Source organism: Podarcis muralis, chromosome 5, assembly GCF_964188315.1.
Source record: "Podarcis muralis chromosome 5, rPodMur119.hap1.1, whole genome shotgun sequence".
Lineage (NCBI taxonomy): Eukaryota > Metazoa > Chordata > Lepidosauria > Squamata > Lacertidae > Podarcis > Podarcis muralis.
Window position 1 is genome coordinate 83,793,921 of NC_135659.1, and position 15,199 is coordinate 83,809,119.

At 42.6% G+C, this 15,199-nt stretch overlaps 1 protein-coding gene across 5 annotated transcripts in view; it reads right to left on the minus strand.

The window, feature by feature from the left end:
- NFATC2 (nuclear factor of activated T cells 2) overlaps window positions 1-15,199 on the minus strand; it is a 138,213-nt gene that overhangs the window by 17,895 nt on the left and 105,119 nt on the right. The window contains exon 10 of one of the 5 annotated variants that reach the window (XM_028735214.2): window positions 1,439-1,527. The exons of the other annotated variants lie outside the window; for them this stretch is intronic. Within the exon in view, the coding sequence (XP_028591047.2) occupies window positions 1,484-1,527 (44 nt within the window). The 3' untranslated portion in view covers window positions 1,439-1,483. The remainder of the gene's footprint in view (window positions 1-1,438; window positions 1,528-15,199) is intronic. 5 annotated transcript variants of the gene reach the window in all.

The following is a 15,199-nucleotide window of genomic DNA, read 5'->3' on the forward strand; positions in this document are numbered from 1 at the left end:
AGAATTATAGGAGCAGAATCCTCTTACCAAGGGCAGATTTAGGTTTGATGAGGCCCTAAGCTACTGAAGGTAATGGGGCCCTTTATATGTCCAGCTGTCCTTTGTCAACAACAAATTGTCACTGTTTTTTGTGTTGAATATATATGGTAATTTATGGACCTAATAGGTATAAACCCCACAGCCCAGCACAGCTGTATATAAAGGTAAAAGGTAAAGGAACCCTGGACAGTTAATTCCAGGCAAAGGAAACAATGGGGTTGCGGCACTCATCTTGCTTTCAGGCCGAGGGAGCCAGCGTTTATCCACAGACAGCTTTCCGGGTCATGTGGCCAGCAGGACTAATCCGCTTCTGGCACAACGGAACATCGTGACAGAAACCAGAGTGCCGGAAACGCCGTTTACTTTCCTGCCACAGCGGTACCTATTTATCTACTTGCACTGGCGTGCTTTTGAACTGCTAGGTAGGCAGGAGCTGGGACAGAGCAACGGGAGCTCACCCTGTTGTGCGGATTCGAACCACCAACCTTCTGATCGGCAAGCCTAAGAGGCTCAGTGGTTTAGACCACAACGCCACCTGCATCCCTACAGCTGCATATAAGCCAGAGTTAACGTCCTTCATTGCAGCTCAGCTGCTGTTAAGCCCTGAAAAACGGGCGTTCTAGCAGAGTGGCAGGAGAAGGACCAGGCAGGGGGATGTACAGCGGATCCTAAATCCATTCAGCTTGGTTATGGCAACATGTGGAACTTGCACTGATAAAATGGGGTGTGTTTTCCATCTGCCAGCCTAGCCCTGAGTGGATTATGGAATTGGTGCAATTTACGATGGATTCCTATATTTAGTATTGCTCTGTAATTTATCAGCAGCTGGATCAAGCCCCTAGTGTTTGGCAAAGGAACCTGAAGTTAATCTGCTATATAGCTTGCATTCTCGTCTCTGAACTATGCTGCAGATAAGATACACACCATACGGCACGGCTTGCTCCAAGCAAATTATTCCTTCTGAAATCAACCAGTTTTTTTTATTTTATTTTTGTACACAAAATGAGCACAGCCAGAGAATTACAAAACCAATTGCACAGAAAAGTCCCCATAGGAAAATGATGCTGGAGATGGGGTGGCCTGAGGAACAGGGGCCACATTCATTTGTGGAACAGGCAAATGTGTTTGAAATACCTGGAAAACTCCAGACCCCAATGCTTCAAAAACAAGAACAGCTAGTGTTGGTAAATGTCAATGATTTTTAAAACACAGCATGCGACATGTCACAGCCCCGTTGCCCAACCACTTCCCTACCCACCAAATACTGTATATTTCTACAATTAACCTTTCAACCAAAAACAAACCAAACCAAAATGACATTGACAGAAGAAACCCAGCTAAATCAAACAAAATTTAAGAAAATCTGCAGCTAGACAAAAGTCAGGAAAATATCAATTACCTTGGACTTTGATTGCTTGGTTCAAAAAAGCACAGTCATTCTGTCTCATATAATGTTTTGTATCCAGCTAAGGTGTGTGTCTATCAGTTCTGAAAAAGATTTGCAAAACCATTTTTGAGAAAGAAATGTAACCTTTGACCCTGTTGAAAGGTCAAATGTTACAATGCTTGCTTTCTGTTGCACATTAAATGCTATCACATGAATTGCTTCCCTACACACCCTTGGACCAACTGACCAGCATTCACACGAAATGTTTCACTTGCAACAGCTGGAGGTACATTTGAAGTTACTTTCTCATGTTTTCATGTTTGACGTACAACCAGGATGCCAATTCCATGAGAGCTCGGTATTAATAGGCAGTCTACAACAGGCGTATCCTTTACGTTCTAGAAAAGATTGCAATGGAATTTTCCCAACAGGTTCATGGAAATAGTTCATTTATATGTGTGTGTGTGCGTGCGTGTGCGCGCGCGCCTTAAAGGTGAAAACGTACTGGGCAATATTCAAGATGTTCCATGTGAATACAGGTAGGTAGCTATGTTGGTCTGCCGTAGTCGAAACAAAATAAAATAAATAAAATAATATGAAAAAATTTAAATAAATCCTTCCAGTAGTACCTTAGAGACCAACTAAGTTAGTTATTGGTATGAGCTTTCGTATGCATTCACACTTCTTCAGATACCATGTGAATACAGTCCACTAAAGCATAATCTGCAAACAGCTCAGTTTTTACAAATTCCATGCCGCCTTGAGGACTAGCACCTTGCTTTATTAGCTGGATGTTAGGCACACAGGGTAGAATCTAACTAAGTCATATTCAGAGTAGACCCCCTCCCCCCCGAAATCAATGGACTTAAGTTAGTCATAACTACTCCCTCAGTTTCACCTGCTATACACAATCATTCTCCATCATGAATATAGTGCCTAACCTTAGTCACACTGCAGGTGGCACAAATCATTTGTGGAGGGGGGGGGGAATAATTCTGTTCCGGACATTCATTTCTACATTTTATAACCTACCAAGAAAGAACTGCAGGGGAAAAAAATCTGAAACGTACAAGTCTTTATGAAAGTTCTCGTCACATGGCCTCAATTCAATATTGTTTCACTTTTCCAGTCAGACCTCATTAAAGTCCCACCGCGCAGTATTTGCTTTGACAGAAACATTAAATGACGTATTAGTATAATAACGCATTGCCATCCATAAATGCTCTTTGCTACTGCGGTAGAATTTTCTTCAGTGTTTCCCTTTCCAGACATATTCGTTCAGTCAATAAATGCAACTGCCACTTTTCAAAAGGGCTGCTTGGCCCCATTGCCTAAAATGACACCTGCCGTTTTGCTTTTTTTTAAAGAATGGCCCACAGCTTCTCCACTGACCCTTTCACTTTAGGACCTTTTAAAAGCAGGGACTGGACTACCCCAGGCACAGGCACACTCGGTCCTCCAGATGTTTTGGGACTACAACTCCCATCATCCCTAGCTAACAGGACCAGTGGTCAGGGATGATGGGAACTGTAGTCTCAAAACATCTGGAGGGCTGAGTTTGCCTATGCCGGACTACCCCCAAGCCAGTGGCCATTCTTGCTGCTTTTAGAAGCAGTATGTGAATTCTTAGACCTGGGACCAAACTGTGACCCTTTCTGCTTCTCCATCTGGCCCTCAGGACCCTTCCAGAACACCCCTTCCTCAGCCACACACCCTCTTCCCAGGTAGCAACTCTCAGCGCCCCTGCTTCTCGCCCTCCTCAAATATTTTTCTCTGTCTGGAATGTGTCCTTGATCAAAGATAAAGCTTCCTTGTTGAATGAATGGATGATAGTGGGGTGTGTGAACAAACTAGCCTACTGTAAATACAGCAACAACAACAACTTTATTATTTATATGCAGCCCATAGGACTGGGTTGCCCCAGCCACTCTGGGTGGCTTCCAGCAAGATATAAAAACACCAAAAGTTGTGTAGATATCTATCTCCTTAACATATGATGGGTGGATGTTCTACAGGGCGGTTGCCACTACCAAGAAGACCCTCTGCCTGGTTTCCTGTAACTTCACTTCTTACAGTGAGGGAACTGCCAGAAGGTCATTGGAGGTAGACCTCAGTGTCTGGGTTGATTCTTCTTCAAGTATTCAGGGTTGAAGCTGTCCAGGGCTTTAAAGGTCAGCACCTTTAAATTTACATTGGCTGCCCCACTCCCTTTTGCTTCTGGTCCCACCTACCATTGCCACATGGACCCCAGAAGGTGGCCCAGACAGGAATATGGCCCTCAGTGTCACAAACTTCCTCTAAATGAAGTTCAGCCACAGAGGGAGAGGGATCTTCTGCTTGTGGCTTGCTGGTGAGCTTCCCCAGTACAATTTCCCTAGAAAAGAGGTGCCAGAACAGAGTTCCAGCAAATTCCGACTGCAAAAAAGCCCTGAACTTCCCAGGTGCATCTGGCTGGCCTGGTACTGAACTACCAGAAGGCTGAATTTCATGCCCTTCTTTTGTTGAAAGCAAAAGGGCTGGATAAAAATACTTTAACATAAAAACAAACAAACACCTGTTCTTTGCCCGAGGAATCTAGGTCTCAAGCAGAGGTCTTTCACATCACCTGCAATCTAACCCTCTTATTGGGAGATGCCAGGAATTCAGCTCTTCATGTTCTCTACCGATGAACTGCCACCCGTTCCCCAATGTCCCCAGGCAACTGGGAGGGAAGCAGAGGCAGAGAGGTTCGTTCCCAGCAAAGGGCCTCCTTATCCACACACACCGAGTCACTGGTCTGCAAAGCCCCACTCTAGCTTGCTGCGCAAACGGCCAAGGCCCTGTCAATCATTAATGCCACACCTGAGCCTGCAGAGTGATTAGCTGAAAAGTCATTACATTTCTGATGGCCAGAGGACTTTCACACAGTTAATCAGTTAATGGGGGTACTGTGTGCATGCAGGCCGCTTAATTCCCTGGAGATCAAGTTACAGGGATAATGCTGTAAAGTAAATGTAGATTATAAGACAAAACAACAAATGGTGAGCAGGGACAAGTTTTATATTAAAAAAAACCACCCCAGTTACAACCCAGTCCTGCTTATGTTGACAGAGAAGTAAGTCCTATTGAGTTCAATGGGATTTCAAAGTTGTTGGCATCTGTCTGTTTCGGGAGACGATGGAAGAGTGTGCCTTTGTGAGTGAAGTCAAACTTTTGGAAGGTTACAGCGCCTACTGTGACTGTAGAAACCGATATGGAAGAGACATGTTTTGTTGCAGCTGGGAAAAGGGGACTTGCCTCTATATAACTGTGCATCAGATTGCAGGTTTGGAATCAGAGGATAGAAGGAGCAGAGGTCCCCCACCCTTGCTGTAATTCACCAATTGACAACCTCAGGTGACTTTAACAAATGGCAGCCAATCAGCACATGACAAGCAGAGCAGCTGTTGCTAAAAAGCTTACTATCTAATGCATTAATAGTTTGTCCTATAATAGGTAGAATCTGAATAACTATAGGTTCATGGTGCCTTTTTGGATAAACATAGGAACCTTGAGTGCTGTGGAATTCTAGTGTGTGGCGTATACTATTTATTTAGCTTCAAACAATGAAGTAATCATAAAAGTACAATTTTTCAAAAATTATAAAAATAAAAAATAATATGTAGCCAGATGGTTTTGGTTGATGGGGGTGGTGAAAGGAAAACCATGTGTGTCTGAGTCAAGCATTTGGCTCTCCTAGCTAGTAAATTGCAGAGAACATATTAAATGGGTGCTTAATTTTAGTTTACACATGACTGAAGTCAGTGTGTACTCATTCACACGTTAGAATTTCTCAGGGAGCAGACACAAGCTTTCTAACTCGGGGTATCTGGTTAGCCTGAGAAAAGAAAAAAGAAAACGTACAGTTTTTGTTTCTGCTCAGAAACTTCACTCGGCTTCCGAGATGCTTCTTACAGTCTTGCTTCTGAAAAGGTTTCAGTTGATGCGAACAAGAAAAGAGAGCTTTTTGAATTGTGGTACCCAGATTACAAAACAGCCTCCCAGAAGAGGTACGTTTGCTTCTTCCACCTCCTGGTCCATTCCCTGCTTTTTAATAGGCATGAAAGGCAATGGGCTTCTTTTTTTCAGTCAACATCGTCGCGATTTTATTGCTTCTCTCTGATTCATATTGTTTTAATTATCTGTTCTTTTATTGTGCTGTAATTTTTATTGCTATATTGTCTTATCTGGTTTTGCTGTTAGCTGCCTTGTTCCAGCTTGTGCAGAAAGAAGCATTATTAAAAATAAATAACTGGTGGGGCACTCAGTGAATAGGGCTGAATCCAATGCTACTTCTACTCAAGAGCAGATTCACTAAAATTAATGAACATAACTAACCTACTTTTCTTCTATTCTTATTTTCTTCTTTTTGAATACTGTTTTACAGATGTGTAAATAATTATATGCATGAGAATAGGTAAAACATTTGTATTCTTTATTTTTTCCCTCCCTTTCTTTTGGTTACATGTATCTTTTTTCTTTTTGTATTTGGTTACTTGTATATTTTTTCTTTTTTTGTATCTAATAAAATTTAATTAAAAACAACAACAACTAACCTATGTTCATTCATTTCTAAGTGCCAAACCAAGTAGAAATTAGTCTCGTTTATTACTTGTATGAAGCTGGGTGATCAAAGCAAGACGTGGTTCTATGTGGGGAAAGCTCAGTTGGGTTGGAACTGCAAAGTTTTGTGTATAAGTCCATTTAAAATGGATTCCTCCTTCATCGCTATCCCATCCTTGTTAACAGAGGCGAAAGCACAATTTCAACAGCTCTTAAGATTGCAGCTCTCCCAACAACCATTGCAACACCGTTCACTCTCATAAACCTGAAAGCTAGTCCAATCGGTACTACTGGTCTGCAACATATTGCAGATTGTGTACAATGGATATGGTGCTTTAAAGAGCAATTATAAGCAAAAAGACAAGTCCCTGCTCTGAGGAGCTTAAAATCTAAATGCCAACAGTAGGCTATACAACAGGAGAAAAAGGGAAATGAAGCAGGAGGGGAATTTATATAAAGGTGCTAATGCATGTTAAAGGGACACAGGGGGCGCTGTGGGTTAAACCACAGAGCCTAGGGCTTGCCAATCAGAAGGTCGGCGGTTCGAATCCCCACGACGGGGTGAGCTCCCGTTGCTCGGTCCCTGCTCCTGCCAACCTAGCAGTTCAAAAGCACGTCAAAGTGCAAGTAGATAAATAGGTACCACTCCGGCAGGAAGGTAAACAGCATTTCCGTGCGCTGCTCTGGTTCACCAGAAGCGGCTTAGTCATGCTGGCCACATGACCCAGAAGCTGTACACCGGCTCCCTTGGTCAATAAAGCGAGATGAGCGCCGCAACCCCAGAGTCGGCCACAACTGGACCTAATGGTCAGGAGTCCCTTTACCTTTTAATGCATATTAGGGATGAGGGAGAAATTGGTTTGGCTCACATTTTAATGCAAACTTCCCCAATTTGCACTTTCCTGGATCAATACACAAACCAAAACACAGTTAGCCTTGAGCTATGGAAAGGCAGCATACAAATAAAATTATGTACAGTATTTTTTTATTGAGCTATTGCTCTCATTCAGATGACTAGCTGAGTCAAACTACAGTTTTAGTATGGATGAGCTATGAGCTTCCAGAAAGGAGATCATGGTTGCTTTCCTCTTCTGTGGTTGTCATCTGCAGCACTGCACCCACAGGGTACAAAATGTTAGTACAGAAGGTGTGGGGCAACTCAGAGCAGAAAAAGTAGACCAGAATGGAAAGAGGTTCAGCAGACCCTGCTCACTGCCATTCTCATACTGTAACTTGCAGCCTCCCAAACTGCATTTTTTTAAGTCAGCTGTAAGAATCATGTGGTTTGGGCCTTATTTAAGTAGCCTCTCTTTCACTCAGGCCAGGTTTCAGCTAAGTCACAATATCACACCTGCACTCCATGACTGAGCTTTGGCACTGAAAACAGCATCAAAGACTCATGCCCAGGGCAATTTAAGCTCTGGTAGAAAGAAGTATATTTTTAGGTACAGAAGTGGTAAGACAACAACAACATAAAACCCTGTCAAAATCCCCCAAGGCTACCTTGCAATTAGAAGGGAACATGAAACTGGTACTGCAGCACGCCTCACTGTCTCATAAACAAGGCCCGCAACACATTGCGAAGAACGACACTGTGTTTAAGAGAAGAAGAGGAAGAAATGCTCAGTGTCAGAAACTTTCAGTATGAGCAAGTGACACTGACGGTAATGCCCTAGGTTTGGAGGTGAAAAGGGTGCCGATTAAAAGCAATCCACTAGGCACACTTTTGATTTTACAGTGGCTGGTGTGAAAAACCCATAGCTTTGTAAGGGTTAAGAGGATCAATGAAAATTGAGGTTGGAAACCGAAGAGCCTGCTGGGAATGCCAAAGGAACAGTTGTTTCTCCAGCAATTTGTTCCATCTCTTTCCCCTGCACTTTTTCTTAATTTGGGGTAAAGTTGAGGATTCTTGCTTGTAGTGACATACCATGGGTTGCCGGTGCCCCGGGGCAAGTGTTGCACCCCCTGGTGGACTGGGCAGCTGGGGGGAGATGCGATCCCCCCAGAAGCTCCAGAAGCAGCACGAGTTCAGCCATGCAGCCTTGATGAGGGAGACTGGCATGGGGACTCCACTGCCTGCTTGACTTCACTGAATGAAGAGCTGTCCGCTGGTCATACAATCACAGCTGATTTAAAACAGGACTTACTCATTCATACCTATGCAAGAATGGGATCTTCTTAAACTTGATTCTTTAGTAAAGAACAAAGCCGGCTTGGGAAAGTATAAGAGGTATAGTAGTTTTTCTTTAGAAAGTGAAAGGTGTTTTGATTGAAGAATCACTGTTTTGGGTGTGCACACCCATCCCACATCTGGCTTTGGATTCAACTAGTTTTTCAGAAACATTTAACATCTGACTGGTCAGAGGCAATAGCACATCAAAAGAAAAGCATGAGTGAAAGCAATGACCCTTTCAAGGCATTTTCAGCTGTCTCAAAAACATTTATCTATCGTTCTAGTATGCATGCTAAAAGTGTTGTTTTCTGAACAGCATTCTTCCCCCCATTTATTACCCCCTCTTTGAGCTATAATTAAGGAACAGCTGGACATCAAAAATCTGTGGTGCAAATGCACTTGTTGCAAGCATACTTCAGAAAGTATCCATTCTTAAGAATGTTGTTACTAAGGTGATCTGCAGAGGATTGCTTGGTTGAAAAGGAGAAACGGAGGATTTCCATACAAATTTTGATGGGAAAGAACAGCAAACCAGCTGTAAATTCAAACTAACATTCCCCTGTAACTCATAGTTCTGCAGAGACTTGGCTGTAGAAATCTGTACACACTAGGAATCTGTTAACAGCTGGATGCAGGCTGAAACGGTATCTCCCAGTGCAATGCACTCTGCAGTCACCTATTTGCAGCCAACAGTAGTCAACTATCTTCCAGACTTGAATTTTCCTTCCCTGATTGCTTGCCCAAGCCAAAAATGAAAAAGGAACGTCCAAAACATAGTTGAAAAATGCTTGGCAACCAAGCAAATCCATTTAGGGTGACATAAAACCTTAGTTTATGAGACGTGGACAGGGACCTCATATATTCTGTGTTTTAAAATCAAAACTATGGGTCAACAAAAGTTGAATTCCGCAAACTATATAAATTAGGCAAAGTAAGTTGATCTGCAGATCCAGTTGTTGTGCGTGATTTATTCTGCTTCTGCAGTTCATAAGGAGAGTCACAGAGCTATGCATGGTGCTGATCGCCCATTATTCCTGCTTGCAGATCACTCTGGATTCTGAGATTCTGCTAGACAATGCCCACACATAAGAACTAAAACCTGCAAGCTTCCAAAGAAAAATGGTAAACACTGGGATCCCGAATTTTTAGTGGATGGAGAACAGGTGCTGATTTGATTTGAGGATTCCCCCACCTCTCTAAAGGACCCATTTATTTATCAGAACAGCTAATTTCTCCCCACACACCTTTTGTTTGGGCTGCAGTCTATGCCATGGAGTAGTGCCTTCACTTTTGCATTGATCTCTTTGACTCTGGATTGATAATAAAAGAATCACCTGCCTTCATGCTAACTTTTCCAAAGACTCTGTTCTTCCTCTGTTTTGAGCCTCTCTACCCTCAGAAGAATGGCAAGTGTGTACCCAGGACAGAAACTCTTTAGCTATGGTGCCTAATATATTCTCTAGGGAGGCCTCTCTGATCCCACTGCTGCCCTGTTTAGACAGGAAGCTTTGACACCTTTACTTCAGGGAACTTTTGCAGATTATTGCTCTTGGTCCTACACTTCTGCTGCCTTTTTAGCTCTTTTTATTCTGCTATATTTGATCACTGCAAACTGATATTTTCTTCATGTATTTTCATTGCTCTATTGCTTCCTTGAACATTCTTTAGTAAGGTAGTTGTAAGTTTTGAAGAGAAAGAAAATTACATAATAATTAATGTGTCCTGTCCAACACAAACCGTTTAGCTAATTGCCTTATGGCTCAGTCACACATTCACATCCTGGAATTGGGAGACCTATGATCAGAAGAAGCTGCTGAAATGGATAAGCTTGATATCACTATTTCAGAAAATTCCATTCCTAGCTAGAAAAGAGCAGAATGGGGCAAGGCTGGCAACCAAGAACCCTATTGGAAGCCAGTGGTGTCAATCACCATTTCTCCTTCATGCTGGTTGGCCACTAAAGTATAATGGTTCCTGGTGGTAATTCCTGACCCAGCTTTGAATTGGCGATATAGATGATGATGTTTCACAATTATTCTCATGAGCACTGCGGGGCGGGGGGGGGGGAGGAAATCACCCCAATTCTCCATCAAGTAATGAGAAGATACATTGCATCAGAAAATTATCAAAGGGGACAGAAAAGTTCAGAGAAACTCTGTGGAATGCAAGTGGGGTTTGGGGTCCCCCCCTCCCCGTGCTTTACCTGACTTTCAAATTGGCCAGTGAGTGTTTGTGAGTGAATTTCTACAGAAATTCTACAGAACATCTCCGGTCTGCACTGCGCAGCCTTCCTGGTTGCTTTTGCTTCCTGAAAACATTGTCTGGAATTTCCTGTAAGCACAGGAAGGTGGGGAGACTGCGTACTTTCCACCTGCCAACAAAGCCATAGCTAGGTGTTCTTGCGCCCCTGGCAGAACTGTCCTGATTGCGCCCCCCTAGCCATGGACAAATTTGCTCTTCTTTCTGCCTCTCCTCTACCCTCCCATTCAATTCACCCTCTAATGAAAACCATTTCTTATGAGGCAATAATCAATATTTATGTTTATGGACATATTTTAGCCGATTTTGCGCCCCTCATTGCCTGTGCCCCTGGTGGGGGCCCACCTTGCCACCCCCTAGTTATGGCCCTGTCTGTCAACTGTTCATTTGTTCTTATTTTATTTTATTTTAAGTGATGACCTGTCTCATTTTAAGGCAATTGGTATGGATTTGCTTTTTAAGGTAAAAGGAAGAACTTCCCTTAACAACAAAATCTGTGAGCACACTGCATTCAAGTGCTCAGTAAGCCAGTCTTCCCAATTTCTGCATTGAAATTCAAGCTCAGGTGAATACATCGTTCCTTTTTTGAGTTTTCTTCCAGATCAGGAAGTGCAAGCATTTGGGGAAGAAAGCAGAGAACTGCAGAAATATTTCATTGCAAGAAAAGAAGAAAACCACCCATGGCCACCTTGCATTTATATGGTAAGCTCAACTCTGTAGCCACCAAAATTCTAAAGAAATTCTTAAGTGCCCTGCAAAAAAAGGTAGAAAAATTGAAAGCTCTTTCTCAGAGGAAGAAAACTTCTAAGAAACTGGGGGACAGTTTTCAGCACAGAACTAATTCTCAGAACTCAACTCCCCCAACTCTACCACTGACTTGTGTTGGTCTGTCACTGCACAAAATAGTTGTTTGAGTCTGTATATTTTTCATAACATCAAAATATTATGTTGTAGTTTTTCCTGGTTGCTTTCTGAACCACCCACTACGATTTGGCATGTTGCTGCAGGAGGGCAGCACAGAAACAAACCCCCTGCCCCAAAGCAGCAGGGCTAAGGATTGTATTTTTCCTTCTTTCCTTCCTTCCTCATTTCTTTCATTTTTAAAAATGTCATCTGCAACCAGCTGTTGAGAATTTGGAGCTCATCAGGGCTTTGTTTGCTTCCTGCGGTTCAGAATAGTGACGGCTGCTTCCATTCCTCGGCAGACCAAATACCCCTCATGAAGCAAAGAGTGTCCAGGATGTCGACGCTGGGGCTGCTAAGTTGTGCACATCACAGAACAGCTGGGACCATTTGTCAGAATGTTGTGCACAATGCAAGTCAATACCCAAGATTCACAAGCAGGAAAAGCGATTGCTACAGATTCACTTTGACTGACTATATGATGCAAATGACTTTATGCATATGTCGTTAGATTAGCTGATGAAATAAATCAGTCATGCCCATACTGTAGCCCAGCTGACAACAAGCCAAAGCGGGCCTGTGTGAGCGATCTGCAGTGGACTCATCACTCACCTGTGTAGCTTCCAGCACTCTGGCCAGGGAATTAAGTTTTTAACAGGGATTGATACCTTGCAACACCGTTTCAGCACCCTGGCCATCATTTTGCATTAGGGTATTGCATTGCAATAATAGGGCATTGTGGTAGTTCAGGGATGGTACTGGGGGGGGGGGGGCGACTTACAAGGCAGCTTCCTTTTTCTAGGGAGAGGAGGAAAAGAAATTTTCTGAGAAAAATGCTAAAGCACTTTAGCGCTTAGAAACGTGAAAGCAATTTTCAGCACTGTGCATTTCATAGAAATCTCAATCCCACCCCACTTTGATTCCATATTAATTATTTTTAAGTTATGTTGCACTCCTGCCCAATAAAGAGATCTGGTGTAACTTTAAAGCCTATGTAATCTTCTGCCAATATAAGCTTTTGCTTCCACTAAAAGAATCAGTACCCTTTCCTTAAAAAAACAACACACACACACATGCTAAGATACCCAGAAGTGGAATGCACTCTGAGTGCAATGCTTTAAGGAAATTGGTCAAAGGGAACTTTATAAAAAATAAAAATAAAAATCATGCCATAGGCTAATGATGAAAGTGGAAACTTTATTTTTCCTTTCACCTGGAAATAAAAATATTCTTTTTTTTCTTTTCTTTTTTGAAAAGCCTACTCCTGTGCTCTTTAAAAAGTAAAATAGAGCCCCCTCTGAAAGCAGGACTGGGTAATTTATTTATTTTTAAATAATATATAACATGCCACATTGATTTCATGCTATTTTCCACGCTCAGAAATAGGGTTTTGCAATGTGCCTTCTGCAGCACAGCTTGAACTTCAGGCAAGCCTATCAGGAAGGAGGAGGAGGAGGAGGAGGAGGAGGGATCTGAAATGTGTAGCCCAGTCCAAAAGATGAAAACACTACTGCTGTTTATAGAGGGAAGCCCAAGTCATCAGTCCAAATGAATTCCAGCGCTAATCCATGCAGACTTCATGTTTTCCACCAGGCCTGGCCACTGTAAAGACTATCTTTAGGAGGCGGCACACACTGTGTTTGGAAAGAAGCCCCTGGAAAGTTGAGGGCGTTTATGCCAGCTTGGCAGGGCTTCACTTTGGGTATGGAAAAAAAGAAGAAAAAGAATGCTCTCTCCTGGGTTCCCCCCACAGAATTCGAGGATCTCAATCCAGATCAAGATGATGCCAAAAACATCAACAACACAAGGCTTTCCCCAGCTGTCCCAGGCCAGCCTTCACAATGGTTTCCATAGAATTTGTTTTGCCATCATAACAGATCTAGCAAGACGTTACAGTGTGCTTCGCATTCTCGAGGCAAGAAATTTTAACTTCCTGGACTGTGGAAGTGATGGCTAACACAGCAATATGAAGGGCATCTTGGGGAGTAGCAAACAAGGTCCCTGCCCCAAGAAGCTTACAGTTCAAAATTTGACACACAAATAGGCTACAGTGAGAGAGGAAAGGATAGAAGCAACAGCATCCTTTCAAAGGATGGTTCATGCATTTCCAATGTTTTACAGGGAGGAGAATTGTGACCCAGTGAGCAGAAGGAAAAGGAGGATTCGGGGTAGATAAATGAGGCATTGTCAGTGGAAGACCAGGAGGAGAGGAAATGTAATGAATGATCTGTGAAAACTACATACACGAATTATATTGGGAGGAAATGCTCTACAAAAAATTGTGTATATTAGGCAAAAATTGCTTACAAAAGTGTGTGTTAGAAGAAATTCACCCTAAAAGGCAGATGAGGACTTTTTTTAAAAAATGCCAACTGGTGTGGAAACTGAAGTTCAGATTGGCAAAATGAAAAACGGAGAGAAATTGATACTGACAGATTTGCCTATACCCAATTTCAGCACACAATGGCTGCTGACGTCAGGCTCTTTCCCTCAACAACAGCCTGAGCAAAGCAACACAAAACAGGTCCAACATGGGGGCCAAAGGGAGAGGCTGCGTTTCCTCCTAAACCTCCTCTCTCTCTCTCCTTCATTTGCTTCAAATCATCCCAATTAAACCTAGCTGGGTTCTGTGCGCAGCCGAGCATCTGTGTGTAGCAACATGAGTTTCCTGCCATAAACCAGACGTGCACTGCATGTATCGCTCACTGCATGCAAAAGAGGAAATGAATGTCTTGATCTGTTCGCCACAATATTGCTGAAATGCTAGTAAATATTATGGTCTAGCTGTGATTAAAGGCTTGAGTTATTTGCACTGCCAGGTTGGGTGGGGGGAGAAACCCTCTCTACATACAAACAAGGAGGAGAGAGGGTGGTTTTAATGACTTGTGGAACACAGGGAACATTTTTACTTAGAAGGTCAAGCTCTGGAGAAGCCTTTCCAATAGCAATAATACTTTCCTGATGGACTAGATGCAGGGGTCAGCAAACTTTTTCAGCAGGGGGCCGGTCTACTGTCCCTCAGACCTTGTGGGGGGCCATATTATACTGGTATTTTGAAAAAAATAATGAATGAATTCCTATGCCCCACAAATAACCCAGAGATGCATTTTAAATAAAAGCACACATTCTACTTATGTAAAAACACCAGGCAGGCACCACAAATAACCCAGAGATGTGTTTTAAATAAAAGGACACATTCTACTCATGTAAAAACACACTGATTCCCAGACCATCCGCAGGCCGGATTTAGAAGGCGATTGGGCCAGATCCAGCCCCCGGGCCTTATTTTGCCTACCCATGGACTAGAAAAACCACTATTGCTGGGTCTGCCCCCAGTGATAGCACTGAGCACAAGAAGAGCCCTGGTAGATGAAGCTATAACCTAGTAAAATTCAGAGTACTCATTCCCATACTGGCCAGCCACTTTAGAAAGCAAAAATCCTCTCCCACTGTAATCAGTGGCATACTGATTCTAAACATGGATGCTGCATTTGGCTACTATGACTCATAACCACTGACAGACTTATCCTCCATTAATTAATTTAACCTCCTTTTAAAGCCAGCTAAAGCCAATGGCTATTGCCGCATCTAGTGGGGAGGAAATGCACATATTAATTTTGCATCATGTGAAAAAAATACTTTCTTTTGTCTCTCAGTTGGTTTAAATTAAGTGGCCCCAAGTCCTAGGATTATGGGACAGGGAGAATAAAGTTCTCTTTATCCAAAGTTATTGTTAATTAAGGTTTTATAAGTATTACAGAATTCAAAACACATGCAATGTTTAATAGACGTCTATTATTTCTATGGAAGGAGGAATCTGTCAATTTCAATTTCTCTCAGTTACTTATTTTCCCAAC